The 18,684-nt window shown below is 40.8% G+C and overlaps 1 protein-coding gene across 2 annotated transcripts in view; it reads left to right on the plus strand.

The window, feature by feature from the left end:
- slc2a12 (solute carrier family 2 member 12) overlaps nucleotides 1–14,429 on the plus strand; it is a 33,376-nt gene extending 18,947 nt beyond the window's left edge. Inside the window, exons 5-6 of one of the 2 annotated variants that reach the window (XM_071412422.1) lie at nucleotides 7,229–7,361; nucleotides 8,020–13,835. In XM_071412422.1, the coding sequence (XP_071268523.1) occupies nucleotides 7,229–7,361; nucleotides 8,020–8,128 (242 nt within the window). In that variant the 3' untranslated portion in view covers nucleotides 8,129–13,835. Of the gene's footprint in view, nucleotides 1–7,228; nucleotides 7,362–8,019 lie in introns of both variants that reach the window. The other variant, XM_071412421.1, reaches the window with a different exon arrangement.
- Nucleotides 14,430–18,684: the final 4,255 nt, after the last annotated feature.

The following is an 18,684-nucleotide window of genomic DNA, read 5'->3' on the forward strand; positions in this document are numbered from 1 at the left end:
TTTTATAAAATGGGAAATCTAGTCTTTGTTTTATAAAATGGGAAATCTAGTCTGTGTTTTATAAAATGGGAAATCTAGTCTTTGTTTTATAAAATGGGAAATCTAGTCTTTGTTTTATAAAATGGGAAATCTAGTCTGTGTTTTATAAAATGGGAAATCTAGTCTTTGTTTTATAAAATGGGAAATCTAGTCTTTGTTTTATAAAATGGGAAATCTAGTCTGTGTTTTATAAAATGGGAAATCTAGTCTTTGTTTTATAAAATGGGAAATCTAGTCTGTGTTTTATAAAATGGGAAATCTAGTCTTTGTTTTATAAAATGGGAAATCTAGTCTGTGTTTTATAAAATGGGAAATCTAGTCTTTGTTTTATAAAATGGGAAATCTAGTCTTTGTTTTATAAAATGGGAAATCTAGTCTGTGTTTTATAAAATGGGAAATCTAGTCTTTGTTTTATAAAATGGGAAATCTAGTCTTTGTTTTATAAAATGGGAAATCTAGTCTTTGTTTTATAAAATGGGAAATCTAGTCTTTGTTTTATAAAATGGGAAATCTAGTCTGTGTTTTATAAAATGGGAAATCTAGTCTGTGTTTTATAAAATGGGAAATAAGTATAAAACACAATTTATATAAGGAATTAGCAACTTGTTCTCATTCTGATAAATAAGGTAGGCCACTTGATTTCAACATCTGAACACAGTGGACAGGCTAGCACGCTGTTCAAACAGAGACAGACAGAAGGGTGTGTTCGTAACAATTAAATTGTTCTTATCTTGTTAGCACATAGATCCACGTTGGCTAAACTTGAAACATGAACATTAGCTGGCTACTCACATGTGGGCTTGGTTCTGGTTAATAACATGGTTCTGGTTAATAGAATGGTTCTGGTTAATAACATGGTTCTGGTTAATAACATGGTTCTGGTTAATAACATGGTTCTGGTTAATAGAATGGTTCTGGTTAATAACATGGTTCTGGTTAATAGAATGGTTCTGGTTAATATCATGGTTCTGGTTAATAACATGGTTCTGGTTAATAGAATGGTTCTGGTTAATAACATGGTTCTGGTTAATAACATGGTTCTGGTTAATAACATGGTTCTGGTTAATAGAATGGTTCTGGTTAATAACATGGTTCTGGTTAATAGAATGGTTCTGGTTAATAACATGGTTCTGGTTAATAACATGGTTCTGGTTAATAACATGGTTCTGGTTAATAGAATGGTTCTGGTTAATAACATGGTTCTGGTTAATAACATGGTTCTGGTTAATAACATGGTTCTGGTTAATAGAATGGTTCTGGTTAATAGAATGGTTCTGGTTAATAACATGGTTCTGGTTAATAACATGGTTCTGGTTAATAGAATGGTTCTGGTTAATAACATGGTTCTGGTTAATAGAATGGTTCTGGTTAATAACATGGTTCTGGTTAATAACATGGTTCTGGTTAATAGAATGGTTCTGGTTAATAACATGGTTCTGGTTAATAGAATGGTTCTGGTTAATAACATGGTTCTGGTTAATAACATGGTTCTGGTTAATAGCATGGTTCTGGTTAATAGAATGGTTCTGGTTAATAACATGGTTCTGGTTAAGGTTCTGGTTAATAACATGGTTCTGGTTAATAGAATGGTTCTGGTTAATAACATGGTTCTGGTTAATAGAATGGTTCTGGTTAATAACATGGTTCTGGTTAATAACATGGTTCTGGTTAATAACATGGTTCTGGTTAATAGAATGGTTCTGGTTAATAGAATGGTTCTGGTTAATAACATGGTTCTGGTTAATAACATGGTTCTGGTTAATAACATGGTTCTGGTATAATAACATGGTTCTGGTTAATAACATGGTTCTGGTTAATAACATGGTTCTGGTTAATAACATGGTTCTGGTTAATAGAATGGTTCTGGTTAATAACATGGTTCTGGTTAATAACATGGTTCTGGTTAATAACATGGTTCTGGTTAATAACATGGTTCTGGTTAATAACATGGTTCTGGTTAATAGCATGGTGGTTCTGGTTAATAGCATGGTTCTGGTTAATAACATGGTGGTTCTGGTTAATAACATGGTTCTGGTTAATAGAATGGTTCTGGTTAATAGAATGGTTCTGGTTAATAGCATGGTGGTTCTGGTTAATAACATGGTTCTCGTTAATAACATGGTTCTGGTTAATAGAATGGTTCTGGTTAATAGAATGGTTCTGGTTAATAGAATGGTTCTGGTTAATAACATGGTTCTGGTTAATAACATGGTTCTGGTTAATAACATGGTTCTGGTTAATAACATGGTTCTGGTTAATAGCATGGTTCTGGTTAATAGAATGGTTCTGGTTAATAACATGGTGGTTCTGGTTAATAACATGGTTCTGGTTAATAACATGGTTCTGGTTAATATCATGGTTCTGGTTAATAGCATGGTTCTGGTTAATAACATGGTTCTGGTTAATAGAATGGTTCTGGTTAATAACATGGTTCTGGTTAATAGCATGGTTCTGGTTAATAACATGGTTCTGGTTAATAGAATGGTTCTGGTTAATAACATGGTTCTGGTTAATAGCATGGTTCTGGTTAATAGAATGGTTCTGGTTAATAACATGGTTCTGGTTAATAGCATGGTGGTTCTGGTTAATAGCATGGTTCTGGTTAATAACATGGTGGTTCTGGTTAATAACATGGTTCTGGTTAATAGAATGGTTCTGGTTAATAGAATGGTTCTGGTTAATAGCATGGTGGTTCTGGTTAATAACATGGTTCTCGTTAATAACATGGTTCTGGTTAATAGAATGGTTCTGGTTAATAGAATGGTTCTGGTTAATAGAATGGTTCTGGTTAATAACATGGTTCTGGTTAATAACATGGTTCTGGTTAATAACATGGTTCTGGTTAATAACATGGTTCTGGTTAATAGCATGGTTCTGGTTAATAGAATGGTTCTGGTTAATAACATGGTGGTTCTGGTTAATAACATGGTTCTGGTTAATAACATGGTTCTGGTTAATAGCATGGTTCTGGTTAATAACATGGTTCTGGTTAATAGCATGGTTCTGGTTAATAGAATGGTTCTAGTTAATAGCATGGTTCTGGTTAATAGAATGGTTCTGGTTAATAACATGGTTCTGGTTAATAACATGGTTCTGGTTAATAACATGGTTCTGGTTAATAACATGGTTCTGGTTAATAGCATGGTTCTGGTTAATAACATGGTTCTGGTTAATAACATGGTTCTGGTTAATAACATGGTTCTGGTTAATAACATGGTTCTGGTTAATAGAATGGTGGTTCTGGTTAATAACATGGTTCTGGTTAATAACATGGTTCTGGTTAATAACATGGTTCTGGTTAATAACATGGTTCTGGTTAATAGCATGGTTCTGGTTAATAACATGGTTCTGGTTAATAGAATGGTTCTGGTTAATAACATGGTTCTGGTTAATAGAATGGTTCTGGTTAATAACATGGTTCTGGTTAATAGAATGGTTCTGGTTAATAGCATGGTTCTGGTTAATAGCATGGTTCTGGTTAATAACATGGTTCTGGTTAATAACATGGTTCTGGTTAATAGAATGGTTCTGGTTAATAACATGGTTCTGGTTAATAGCATGGTTCTGGTTAATAGAATGGTTCTGGTTAATAACATGGTTCTGGTTAATAACATGGTTCTGGTTAATAACATGGTTCTGGTTAATAGCATGGTTCTGGTTAATAACATGGTTCTGGTTAATAACATGGTTCTGGTTAATAACATGGTTCTGGTTAATAACATGGTTCTGGTTAATAGAATGGTTCTGGTTAATAACATGGTTCTGGTTAATAACATGGTTCTGGTTAATAGAATGGTTCTGGTTAATAGAATGGTTCTGGTTAATAGCATGGTTCTGGTTAATAGAATGGTTCTGGTTAATAACATGGTTCTGGTTAATAACATGGTTCTGGTTAATAACATGGTTCTGGTTAATAACATGGTTCTGGTTAATAGCATGGTTCTGGTTAATAGTGAAGACGCGACTCCGGGAAGCTGGCCTTCGAGGCAGAGTTGCAAAGAAAAAGCCATATCTCAGACTGGCCAATAAAAATAAAAGATTAAGATAGGCAAAAGAACACAGACACCGGACAGAGGAACTCTGCCTAGAAGGCCAGCATCCCGGAGTCGCCTCTTCACTGTTGACGTTGAGACTGGTGTTTTGTGGGTACTATTTAATGAAGCTGCCAGTTGAGGACTTGTGAGGCGTCTGTTTCTCAAACTAGACACTCTAATGTACTTGTCCTCTTGCTCAGTTGTGCACCGGGGCCTCCCACTCCTCTTTCTATTCTGGTTAGAGCCAGTTTGCTCTGTTCTGTGAAGGGAGTAGTACACAGCGTTGTACGAGAATAGACTGACGAGTTTCAGGAGAAAGGTTTTTGTTTTTGGCCATTTTGAGCCTGTAATCGAACCCACAAATGCTGATGCTCCAGATACTCAGATACTAGTCTGAAGAAGGCAAGTTATATTGCTTCTTTATTCAGACCAACAGTTTTCAGCTGTGCTAACATAATTGCAAACAGGTTTTCTAATGATCAATTAGCCTTTTACAATGATCAACTTGGATTAGCTAACACAACGTGCCATTGGAACACAGGAGTGATGGTTGCTGATAATGGGACTCTGTACGCCTATGTAGATATTCCATTAAAACATCTGCCGTTTCCAGCTACAATAGTCATTTACAACAGAGATCTACTGTCCTGTAGGTTATCAGTCCAACCCTCTTCCTGGAGATCTACTGTCCTGTAGGTTATCAGTCCAACCCTCTTCCTGGAGATCTACCGTCCTGTAGGTTATCAGTCCAAACCTCTTCCTGGAGATCTACTGTCCTGTAGGTTATCAGTCCAACCCTCTTCCTGGAGATCTACTGTCCTGTAGGTTTTCAGTCCAACCCTCTTCCTGGAGATCTACTGTCCTGTAGGTTATCAGTCCAACCCTCTTCCTGGAGATCTACTGTCCTGTAGGTTTACAGTCCAACCCTCTTCCTGGAGATCTACTGTCCTGTAGGTTATCAGTCCAACCATCTTCCTGGAGATCTACTGTCCTGTAGGTTTTCAGTCCAACCTTGTTCCTGGAGATCTACTGTCCTGTAGGTTTTCAGTCCAACCCTCTTCCTGGAGATCTACTGTCCTGTAGGTTTACAGTCCAACCCTCTTCCTGGAGATCTACCGTCCTGTAGGTTATCAGTCCAACCCTTTTCCTGGAGATCTACTGTCCTGTAGGTTATCAGTCCAACCCTCTTCCTGGAGATCTACTGTCCTGTAGGTTATCAGTCCAACCCTCTTCCTGGAGATCTACTGTCCTGTAGGTTTACAGTCCAACCCTCTTCCTGGAGATCTACCGTCCTGTAGGTTATCAGTCCAACCCTTTTCCTGGAGATCTACTGTCCTGTAGGTTATCAGTCCAACCCTCTTCCTGGAGATCTACTGTCCTGTAGGTTTTCAGTCCAACCCTCTTCCTGGAGATCTACTGTCCTGTAGGTTATCAGTCCAACCCTCTTCCTGGAGATCTACTGTCCTGTAGGTTTTCAGTCCAACCCTCTTCCTGGAGATCTACTGTCCTGTAGGTTATCAGTCCAACCCTCTTCCTGGAGATCTACTGTCCTGTAGGTTTTCAATAAAAAACAGAAATACTTATTTACATAAGTATTCAGACCTTTTGCTTTGAGACTCGAAATTGAGAAGTTGAGCTCCGGTGCCCCCTGTTTCCATTGATCATCCTTGAGATGTTTCTACAACTTGATTGTAGTACACCTGTAGTAAATTCAATTGATTGGACATGATTTGGAAAGGCACACACCTGTCTATATAAGGCCCCACATTTGACTGTGCATGTCAGAGCAAAAACCAAGCTATGAGGTCGAAGGAGTTGTCCGTAGAGCTCCGAGACAGGATTGTGTCAAGGCACAGATCTGGGGAAGGGTACCAAAACATTTCTGTGGCATTGAAAGACCCCAAAAACACAGTGGCCTCCATCGTTCTTAAATGGTCGAAGTTTGGAACAACCAAGACTCTTCCTAGAGCTGGCCTCCCGGCCAAACTGAGCAATCGAGGGAGAAGGTCCTTGGTCAGGGAGGTGACCAAGAACCCGATGGTTACTCTGACAGAGCAGACTGAGAGACTAGTCAGGATCGAGGCAAAGATGAATGGAGCGAAGTACATAGAGATGCTTGATGAAAACCTGCTCCAGAGCGCTCAGGACCTCAGACTGGGGCGAAGGTTCATCTTGCAACAGGACAATGACCCTAAGCTCACAGCCAAGACAACATAGGAGTGGTTTTGGGACAAGCCTGAATGTCCTTGAGTGGCCCAGCCAGAGCCCGGACTTGAACCCGATCAAACATCTCTGGAGAGACCTGAAAATATCTGTGCAGCAACGCTCCCCGTCCAACCTGAAACTCCCCAAATACAGGTGTGCCAAGCTTGTAGCGTCATATCCAAGAAGACTCGAGGCTGTAATCACTGCCAAAGTTGCTTCAACAAAGTACTGAGTACAGGGTCTGAATACTTATGTAAATGTGATATTTATGTTTTTAATTTTTTATACATTTGCAAAAAAAATCTAAAACTTGTTTTTACTTTGTCATTATGGGGTATTGTGATGTCATTATGGGGTATTGTGATCACATTATGGGGTATTGTGATGTCATTATGGGGTATTGTGATCTCATTATGGGGTATTGTGATGTTGTGAGGCTGGCTCTAGCAGGCTCTATTGTGAGGCTGTAACGTAACAAAATGTAGAACAAGTCAGAGGGGGTCTGAATACTTTTTGAAGGCACTGTACATGTGTAACATTCATTTATGGTCCCCCTGCTGAGTAGATGTGGAGGCGTGTAATGTTTGTTACTTCCTTCCTGGAGAGAGGATGACAAGGGGTGTAACATTTATTATGGTCCCCCTGCTGAGTAGATGTGGAGGCGTGTAATGTTTGTTACTTCCTTCCTGGAGAGAGGATGACAAGGGGTGTAACATTTATTATGGTCCCCCTGCTGAGTAGATGTGGAGGCGTGTAATGTTTGTTACTTCCTTCCTGGAGAGAGGATGACAAGGGGTGTAACATTTATTATGGTCCCCCTGCTGAGTAGATGTGGAGGCGTGTAATGTTTGTTACTTCCTTCCTGGAGAGAGGATGACAAAGGGTGTAACATTTATTATGGTCCCCCTGCTGAGTAGATGAGGTGTTTAACATGTATTATCCCCCTGCAGAGAGGATTGGTGTTCCCAACGTGATGTTCCTGTACGCCACCATAAGCTTCATCCTGCTGGTCTTCGTCATCCTCTTCATCCCAGAGACTCAGGGACGCACACTGGAACAGATCTCTAAGGAACTGGCCAAGAAGTAAACCCCCCCACACACACACACACAGTCAAGAATCTTTAGTCACCACCCAGAACATCTACCTAGTTCCTAGACGTGCACCTACCAAATGTTAGTTCAAGAGTTCTAGTGTAAGAAGTGGTTTGACTTGGTCAATATTGGTCAAGACAACCTCTGCTAGCTCTAAACTCATATATCTCTCCTCTCTCCCTCTGCTCCTCCTCTCTCCCTACTTATATCTCTACCTTTCTTGCACTCTCTCTCTCTCTCTCTCTCTCTCTCTCTCTCTCTACCGCTCTCTCTTGCTCTCTGTCTCTCAATACATCTATGTCTCTCTCTCTCTCTACCGCTCTCTCTTGCTCTCTGTCTCTCAATACATCTCTGTCTCTCTCTCTACCTCTCTCTCTTGCTTTCTGTCTCTGCCTCTCTCTCTCTACCTCTCTCTCTTGCTTTCTCTCTCTCTCTCTCTCTCTCTCTCTCTCTCTCTCTCTCTCTCTCTCTCTCTCTCTCTCTCTCTCTCTCTCTCTCTCTCTCTCTCTCCCTCTCTTGCTTTCTGTCTCTATCTCTCCCTCTCTCTCTTGCTTTCTGTCTCTACCTCTCTCTCTCTCTCTCTCTCTCTCTTGCTTTCTGTCTCTATCTCTCTACCTCTCTCTCTCTATCTCTCTCTCTCTTCACCTAGAAAACAGCTGAAGGTGAGGTTTTGGCGTCGAGTGCAACCCCAGGAGACTCTGTTCACCATTCACAGGACCCCTGAACTCGCAACTCTGACCCCTCACCCTCTCACCTAGCTGTCCACAGCAGAGGGACGAAGGAGGAGAGAGGAAATGCGAGAAATGGAGAGGAGGGAGGCCGAGAAAGGAGGAGGAGAGAGATAGAATAGGGACGATAGAAGGAGAACAACCATATGACTATGAGATCACTTTCTTGCTCCCTTCCTCTTCCCTCCCCATTGAGAGAGCAACCCTGAGGCTCAGATGGAACTCTTGCTCCCTTCCTCCTTCCCTCCCCCCCATTGAGAGAGCAACCCTGAGGCTCAGATGGAACTCTTGCTCCCTTCCTCCTTCCCTCCCCCCCATTGAGAGAGCAACCCTGAGGCTCAGATGGAACTCTTGCTCTCTGACCTCTGACCTGTCTGTCTGTCCTCTGGATTGCTAACCTGTTTGTAGCACTTTCTACTGTTTTCAAACAGAATACACAGGATTTTACCTTGGGGGAAAAAATAAGCAATTTTCTGTATGACCCCGAATTTATTCAAACAGGGACTGTTTCAAGTTAGGGAGGTGTTAAACAGTAGACGTTTTAATGAATTTAAACACACCTCCGTTCATACCAGTTTGATATTGGGACACATGTTCTCGAGCTGGGTCAAAATGTATCAAGTTATATACCATGTATTTGACCCACTACCCCTTTTACATACCTTTACAAAGAAGAAGGTAACAAAATGTTTTTTCTTTAAATAAGACGTTTTGTCTCTGTGTAAATGAGGTTTAAGGTACTGTTTCCACTGGTATTCAGTGCCCTTGACTTTTTCCACATTTTGTTAGGTTACAGCCTTATTCCGAAATGGATTAAATCGTTTTTTCCCCCCCTCATCAATCTATTCACAATACCCCATAATGACAAAGCAAAAAATTATAATAAAAAATTTATTATATTACATTTACATACAGTACAAGTCAAAAGTATGGACACACCTACTCATTCTAGTTTTTTTAATTTTTTTATTTATTATTTTCTACATTGTAGATTAATAGTGAAGACATCAAATCTATGACATAACACATATGGAATCATGTAGTATCCAAAAAAGTGTTAAACAAATCAAAACAAATATTATATATTTGAGATTCTTTAAATTAGCCACCCTTTGCCTTGATGACAGCTTTGCACACTCTTGAATGAGTAGGTGACTGGTACTGTAGCTATTCAGACCCTTTACTCAGTATTTTGTTGAAGCACCTTGGGCAGCGATTACAGCCTCGAGTCTTCTTGGGTATGACTCTATAAGCTTGGCACACCTGTATTTGGGGAGTTTCTCCCATTCCTCTCTGCAGATCCTCTCAAGTTCTGTCAGGTTGGATGGGGAGCGTCGGTGCACAGCTATTTTCAGGTCTCTACAGAGACGTTCGATCAGGTTTCAGTCCAGCCTTTGGCTGGGCCAACTCAAAGACATTCAGAGACTTGTCCCGAAGCCACTCCTGCATTGTCGTGGCTGTGTGTTTAGGGTTGTTGTCCTGTTGGAAGGTGAACCTTCACCCCAGTCTGAGGTCCTGAGCGCTCTGGAGCAGGTTTTCATCAAGGATCTCTCTGTGCTTTGCTCCGTTCATCTTTGCCTCGATCTGGCTGGTGTGTTTACGAACATATTCAATCGCTCCCTATCCCAGTCTGCTGTCCCCACATAATTCAAGATGGCCACCATTGTTCCTGTACCCAAAAAGGCAAAGGTAACTGAACTAAATGACTATCGCCCCGTAGCACTCACTTCTGTCATCATGATGTGCTTTGAGAGACTAGTCAAGGATCATATCACCTCCACCTTAACTGACACCCTAGACCCACTTTAATTTGCTTACCGCCCCAATAGGTCCACAGACGATGCAATCGCCATCACACTGCACACTGCCCTATCCCGTCTGGACAAGAGGAATACCTATGTAAGAATGCTGTTCATTGACTGCAGCTCAGCATTCAACACCATAGTACCCTCCAAGCTCATCATTAAGCTTGAGGCCCTGGGTCTCAACCCCACCCTGTACAATTGGGTTCTGGACTTCCTGACGGGCCGCCCCCAGGTGGTGAAGGTAGGAAACAACATCTCCACCCCGCTGATCCTCAATACTGGGGCCCCACAAGGGTGTGTGCTCAGCCCTCTCCTGTACTCCCTGTTCACCCACGACTGCGTGGTCATGCACGCCTCCAACTCAATCATCAAGTTTGCAGACGACACACAGTGGTAGGCTTGATTACCAACAACGACAAGACGGCCTAGAGGGAGGAGGTGAGGGCCCTCGGAGTGTGGTGTCAGGAAAACAACCTCTCCCTCAACGTCAACAAAACATAGGAGATGATCGCGGACTTCAGGAAACAGCAGAGGGAGCAGCCCCCTATCCACATTGACGGGACAGTAGTGGAGAAGGTGGAAAGCTTCAAGTTCCTCTGCGTACACATCACTGACAAACTGAAATGGTCCACCCACACAGACAGCGTTGTGAAGAAGGCGCAGCAGCGCCTCTTCAACCTCAGTAGGCTGAAGAAATTTGGCTTGGCCCCTAAAACCCTCACAAACTTCTACAGATGCACAATCGAGAGCATCCTGTTGGGCTGTATCACAGCCTGGTACGGCAACTGCACCGCCCACAACCGTAAGGCTCTCCAGAGGGTAGTGAGGTCTGCACAATGCATCACCGGGGGCAAACTACCTGCCCTCCACGACACTTACACCACCCGATGTCACAGGAAGGCCAAAAAGATCATCAAGGACAACAACCACCTGAGCCACTGCCTGTTCCCCCCGCTATCATCCAGAAGGCGAGGTCAGTACAGGTGCATCAAAGCTGGGACCGAGAGACTGAAAAACACCTTCTATCTCAAGACCATCAGACTGTTAAACAGCCATCACTAACATAGAGAGGCTGCTGCCAACATACAGACTCAAATCATTGGCCACTTTAATAAATGGATTTAATGAAGGTATCACTAGTCACTTTAAATAATGCCACTAATCATGTTTACATATCTTAAATTACTCATATCATATGTATATACTGTATTTTATACCATCTACTGCACCTTGCCTATGCTGCTCGGCCATCGCTCATCCATATATTTATATGTACATATTCTTATTCCATCTCTTTACACTTGTGTGCATTAGGTAGTTGTAGTGAAATTGTTAGATTACTTGTAAGATATTAATGCACTGACGGACCTAGAAGCACAAGCACTAATCACTACACTCACATTAACATCTGCTGACCATGTGTATGTGATAAATAAAATGTGATTTGATTTGAGTCCACTACCGCTGAAAAACATCCCCACAGCATGATGCTGCCACCACCATGCTTCACCGTAGGGATGGTGCCAGGTTTCCTACAGAGGTGACACTTGGCATTCAGGCCAAAGAGTTCAATCTTGGTTTCATCAGACTAGAGAATCTTGTTTCTCATGGTTTGAGAGTCTTTAGGTGCCTTTTGCCAAACTCCAAGTGGGCTGTAGTGTGCCTTTTACTGAGGAGTGGCTTCCGTCTGGCCACTCTACCATAAAGGCCTAATTGGTGGAGTGCTGCAGAGATGGTTGTCCTTCTGGGAGGTTCTTCCATCTCCACAGAGAAACTCTGGAGCTCTGTCAGATTGACCATCGTGTTCTTGGTCACCTCCCTGACCAAGGCCCTTCTCCCCCAATTGCTCAGTTTGGCCGGGCGGCCAGCTCTAGGAAGAGTCTTGGTGGTTCCAAACTTCTTCCATTTAAGAATGATGGAGGACACTGCGTTCTTGGGGACCTTCAATGCTGCAGAAATGTTTTGGTACTCTTTCCCAGATCTGTGCCTCGACACAATCCTGTCTCTGAGCTCTACGGACAATTCCTTCTACCTCATGGCTTGGTTTTTGCTCTGACATACACTGTCAACTGTGGGACCTTATATAGACAGACAGGTGTGTGCCTTTCCAATCATGTCCAATCAATTGAATTTACCACAGGTGGACTCCAATCAAGTTGTAGAAACATCTCAAGGATGATCAATGGAAACAGGATGCACCTGATCTGCATTATGAGTAAAATAGCAAAGGGTCTGAATAAAAATGTCTAAAAACCTGTTTTCGTTATATCATTATGGGGTATTGTGATGTCATTATGGGGTATTGTGATGTCATTATGGTGTATTGTGATGTCATTATGGTGTATTGTGATGTCATTATGGTGTATTGTGTGTAGATTGCTGAGGATTTAAAAAATATTTTTAATCCATTTTAGAATAAGGCTGTAATGTAACAGAATGTGGAAAAAGTCAAGGGGTCTGAATACTTTCCGATAAGATGGTACAGTGGTAGTGAGGGCAGGACAGGTTCATATAAATGACTGGAATGGAATCAATGGAATGGTTTCATGTGTTTTTTACTGTTCCATTCATTCCGTTCCTTTGCTATGAGCCCATTCTCCCATTTAATGTGCAACCAGCCACCACTGATGTGGCTGTATCTGTTACTGTCTGACCTGTCTGTACACAATGATCTGTTCTGGACATGGTTTACAGCTGCGTTTTTTAATTACAGTCCTCACAAGAAAACCTGAGTCAGTCAGTTAACTAATAATATAGCCCTTAACCAGCTGAATCAAGTGTGTATACATTGATAGCAGATGTTGCAAAACGTTGTGCAACAGAATCCGTTTACTCTCGGAAGCAAACAGAGCAGCAAATGGAACAAAATCGGGAGGCACCAACCTGCATTTGTCCAATAGAAAGTCTTGTTTCCGATGCAAAACGTTTTCCATTTAGAGTAAACTGTTTCCGTTTTCTAAACGTTTTGCAACAGACTAAAACGTTTTTCAACTAAATCCGACTACTGAATAAACTCCAGGTGTGTTTGTCCCGAGCTACAATAAGAGTTCGTACGGTTGGAAACCGGAGTTGAGAAACAGTGTCTTAAAGGCCACCGCAGTCAAAAAACGTGATTTTCCTGTGTTTTATATTTACTGAACAAAAAATATAAACGCAACATGCAACAGTTTTTACAATTTTACTGAGTTACAGTACATTCTCTATAAGGAAATAAATAAATAAATTAGGCCCTAATCTATGGGATTCACGTGACTGGGCAGGGGCTCAGGCGTGGTTACACGTGGTCTGCGGTTGTGAAGCCGGTTGGAGGTACTGCAAAATTCTCTAAAATGACGTTGGAGGCAGCTTATGGTAGAGAAATGAACATTCAATTTTCTGTCAACAGCTCTGTTGGACATTCCTGTAGTCAGCATGCCAATTGCACACTCCCTCAAAACTTGAGACATCTGTGGCATTGTGTTGTTGTGAGAAAACTGCACATTTTAGAGTGGCTTTTTATTGTCCCCAGCACAAGGTGCACCCGTGTAATGATCATGCTGTTTAATCACCTTCTTGATATGCCACACCTGTCAGGTGGATGGATTATCTTGGCAAAGGAGAAAAGCTCACTAACAGGGATGGAAACAAATTTGTGCACAAAAATTTGAGATAAATATGCTTTTTTTTGTAGGTATGAAAAATGTCTGGGATCTTTTTATTTCATGAAACACGGCACCAACACTTTACATGTTACGTTTATATATTTTTGTTCAGTGTAGTATAATATATATACAGTATAGTACAGCACACAGCCATATGGCTTTTGAATAGTACTGTGAAATGTTTGTCGTTTCAATGTAATAGCTGTTTGAAAAGCCTGCCTGAAATGTGAATGTATAGGGAAGGGTGGTACATTAGTTAATAGGCCAATTAAAAATAATGTTCAAAATTAACCTCTCTACCAATAACAGTTATTTTTCAGTTTTTTTTTAATATCTTTGCTAAAAATCCTGTTTGTTTTCATTTAAAACGGTCAAAAAAAAGAAACAATCGCAGTAAGGTACCTAATTGTTACCCAGAAATGATTTGATATTGACATAAAAATGTCTCCATTGGAACTTTTAAAAGGACAATAGCAGTGTTCAGTAGCAGGGTGTTCGACCTTTCACCTCTGATCCAGAACATCAGCTGTCGTTTCCTGTTCCGCCGGAGTTGTGAAACACTGCAGTGAGCAGACTAGCAGGTATGACCCGTCTGTAGCCTTCTGTCCTCCTGTCTAATGGCCATTTCTGCGTCCCAAATGGCACCCTATTCCCTATGTAGAGCACTACTTTTGAACAGAGCTCTACAGGTAGTGCACTGCATTGGGGAACAGTGTGCTGTTTGGAACACATCCTATAGGTGACCAAAGGCAGCTGGGGGTTTCTGCTGTACGTTGGGATGGGAGATGTTTTTGTATCTTAGTTGCCAAACTGGTGAAAGATAGACACATCTAATACTGTATTTTTGTAATAATAAAACAATCCAAAGTAGATCATTAACGAGAATAATGTTGTGTTTTGTTTGTGATGTCAAAAGAGGATCCTCGTCCCAGAGATTTGGTTGGTGCGTCAAACCCCTAAATTCAGATAAGCAAAAAGGTGTGACGGGTCCGCACTCCAAAAGATGTCGCATAAAGCTTCCTTTTCAGATGTTATTTTTTATTTTCACTGCATCAGGGACAGTGTACCGAGACAGGTATGTTTGTGATATCTAGGGTAGTGAGGTCTGCACAACGCATCACCGGGGGCAAACTACCTGCCCTCCAGGACACCTACACCACCCGATGTCACAGGATGGCCAAAAAGATCATCAAGGACATCCCACCCGAGGACCTGCCTGTTCACCCCGCTACCATCCAGAAGGCGAGGTCAGTACAGGTGCATCAAAGCTGGGACCCAGAGACTGAAAAACAGCTTCTATCTCAAGGCCATCAAACTGTTCAATAGCCATCACTAGCACATTAGAGGCTGCTGCCCTATATACACAGACTTGAAATCACTGGCCCCTTTAATAAATGGAACACTAGTCACTTTAATAATGTTTACATACTGTATCTTAGTCTATGTATTACTCATCTCATATGTATATACTGTATTCTCTCCTATTCTACTGTGTCTTAGTCTATGTATTACTCATCTCATATATATATACTGTATTCTATACTATTCTACTGTATCTTAGTCTATGTATTACTCATCTCATATGTATATACTGTATTCTATACTATTCTACTGTATCTTAGTCTATGCATTACTCATCTCATATGTATATACTGTATTCTATTCTATTCTACTGTATCTTAGTCCATTCCTCTCTGACATCGCTCATCCATATATGTATATATTCTTCATTCCATTCCTTTACCTATATTTGTGTGTATTGTGTGTATTGTTGTGTAATTTGTTAGATATTACTTGTTATATATTACTGCACTGTCGAAGCTAGAAACACAAGCATTTCGCATCTGCTAAAGGCGTGTATGTGACCAATAAGATGTGATTTGATTTGAACAGGGCTAACTTGAACTATGCTGTCCTGGCTCAGATATGTTCAACTCCCAGCACAGTTCCAACAACGATGTCGGATGACTAATAATTAACCAGCACAGCACAACTTGTGTCACGCCCTGGCCTTAGTATTCTTTGTTTTCGTTATTATTTTAGTTAGGTCAGGGTGTGACATGGGGTATGTTTGTGTTTTGGGTGTTTTATATGGTAAAGGGGGTGTTGGGTGTAGTGTATGGGTTTGTGTTGAGTGTATGTGTCTAGGTATGTCTATGGTTGAGTGTAGGTGTTTAGAAAAGTCTATGGTTGCCTGATTTGGTTCTCAATCAAAGACAGCTGGTTATTGTTGTCTCTGATTGGGAGCCATATTTAAGGTAGCCATAGGCTTTAGGTATTTGTGGGTAATTGTCTATGTAGAACGTTTGTTGCTTGTCTGTGCACTTACGTTATTTAGCTTCACGGTTGTTTGTTGTTTTTTGTTAGTTTGTTAAAGTGTTTCGTGTCGTGTTCATTCATCTTCATTAATAAAGAGAAGATGTATCAATATCCCGCTGCGCCTTGGTCCGTCTCTCCACACGACCGTGACAACTTGGTTGACCCTATACTATAAATTAGGCATTAGGGTCTTACCAGTCAGCAATAGTTGTGTGAGAAATGGAACAACTTCTAGGAAAAAAAGGTTTGCAAAATTCCAGTAACTCAGACAATTGTAAATACTATTAGAGCAGGGCGCTGGAGAGATACGGTCCTGTAGGTTTTAACTCCAACCCTGTTCCTGGAGAGATACCCTCCTGTAGGTTTTAACTCCAACCCTGTTCCTGGAGAGAAACCCTCCTGTAGGTTGTAACTTCAACCCTGTTCCTGGAGAGATACCCTCCTGTAGGTTTAAACTCCAACCCTGTTCCTGGAGAGAGACCCTCCTGTAGGTTTTAACTTCAACCCTGTTCCTGGAGAGATACCCTCCTGTAGGTTTTAACTCCAACCCTGTTCCTGGAGAGATACCCTCCTGTAGGTTTTAACTCCAACCCTGTTCCTGGAGAGATACCCTCCTGTAGGGTTTAACTCCAACCCTGTTCCTGGAGAGAAACCCTCCTGGAGGTTTTAACTCTAACCCTGTTCCTGGAGAGATACCCTCCTGTAGGTTTTAACTCCAACCCTGTTCCTGGAGAGATACCCTCCTGTAGGATTTAACTCCAACCCTGTTCCTGGAGAGATACCCTCCTGTAGGTTTTAACTCTAACCCTGTTCCTGGAGAGATCCCCTCCTGTAGGTTTTAACTCCAACCCTGTTCCTGGAGAGAGACCCTCCTGGAGGTTTTAACTCCAACCCTGTTCCTGGAGAGATTCCCTCCTGTAGGTTTTAACTCCAACCCTGTTCCTGGAGAGAGATACCCTCCTGGAGGTTTTAACTCCAACCCTGTTCCTGGAGAGAGACCCTCCTGTAGGTTTTAACACCAACCCTGTTCCTGGAGAGAAACCCTCCTGTAGGTTTTAACTCCAACCTTGTTCCTGGAAAGATACCCTCCTGTAGGTTTTAACTTCAACCCTGTTCCTGGAGAGAGACCCTCCTGTAGGTTTTAACACCAACCCTGTTCCTGGAGAGATACCCTCCTGTAGGTTCTAACTCCAACCCTGTTCCTGGAGAGAGACCCTCCTGTAGGTTTTAACTCCAACCTTGTTCCTGGAGATCTACCATTCTCTCACTATTCCATATATAACCTAGTTACTCTCACTATTCCCTATATAACCTAGTTACTCACTATTCCATATATAACCTAGTTTAATACTCTCACTATTCCATATATAACCTAGTTACTCACTATTCCCTATATAACCTAGTTACTCTCACTATTCCCTATATAACCTAGTTTAATACTCTCACTATTCCATATATAACCTAGTTACTCTCACTATTCCCTATATAACCTAGTTACTCTCACTATTGCATATATAACCTAGTTTAATACTCGCACTATTCCCTATATAACCTAGTTACTCACTATTCCCTATATAACCTAGTTACTCACTATTCCCTATATAACCTAGTTACTCTCACTATTCCATATATAACCTAGTTACTCTCACTATTCCCTATATAACCTAGTTACTCTCACTATTCCATATATAACCTAGTTTAATACTCTCACTATTCCCTATATAACCTAGTTACTCTCACTATTCCATATATAACCTAGTTACTCTCACTATTCCCTATATAACCTAGTTACTCTCACTATTCCCTATATAACCTAGTTACTCTCACTATTCCATATATAACCTAGTTACTCTCACTATTCCATATATAACCTAGTTACTCTCACTATTCCATATATAACCTAGTTACTCTCACTATTCCATATAAAACCTAGTTTAATACTCTCACTATTCCATATATAACCTAGTTACTCTCACTATTCCCTATATAACCTAGTTACTCTCACTATTCCATATATAACCTAGTTACTCTCACTATTCCCTATATAACCTAGTTACTCTCACTATTCCCTATATAACCTAGTTACTCTCACTATTCCATATATAACCTAGTTACTCTCACTATTCCATATATAACCTAGTTACTCTCACTATTCCATATATAACCTAGTTACTCTCACTATTCCATATATAACCTAGTTACTCTCACTATTCCCTATATAACCTAGTTACTCTCACTATTCCATATATAACCTAGTTACTCTCACTATTCCATATATAACCTAGTTACTCTCACTATTCCATATATAACCTAGTTACTCTCACTATTCCATATATAACCTAGTTACTCTCACTATTCCATATATAACCTAGTTACTCTCACTATTCCATATATAACCTAGTTACTCTCACTATTCCATATATAACCTAGTTACTCTCACTATTCCATATATAACCTAGTTACTCTCACTATTCCATGTATAACCTAGTTTAATACTCTCACTATTCCCTATATAACCTAGTTTAATACTCTCACTATTCCCTATATAACCTAGTTACTCTCACTATTCCATATATAACCTAGTTACTCTCACTATTCCCTATATAACCTAGTTACTCTCACTATTCCCTATATAACCTAGTTACTCTCACTATTCCATATATAACCTAGTTACTCTCACTATTCCATATATAACCTAGTTACTCTCACTATTCCATATATAACCTAGTTACTCTCACTATTCCATATATAACCTAGTTACTCTCACTATTCCATATATAACCTAGTTACTCTCACTATTCCCTATATAACCACTATTCCC

The sequence above is a fragment of the Salvelinus alpinus genome, chromosome 8 (assembly GCF_045679555.1).
Source record: "Salvelinus alpinus chromosome 8, SLU_Salpinus.1, whole genome shotgun sequence".
NCBI classification, from domain to species: domain Eukaryota; kingdom Metazoa; phylum Chordata; class Actinopteri; order Salmoniformes; family Salmonidae; genus Salvelinus; species Salvelinus alpinus.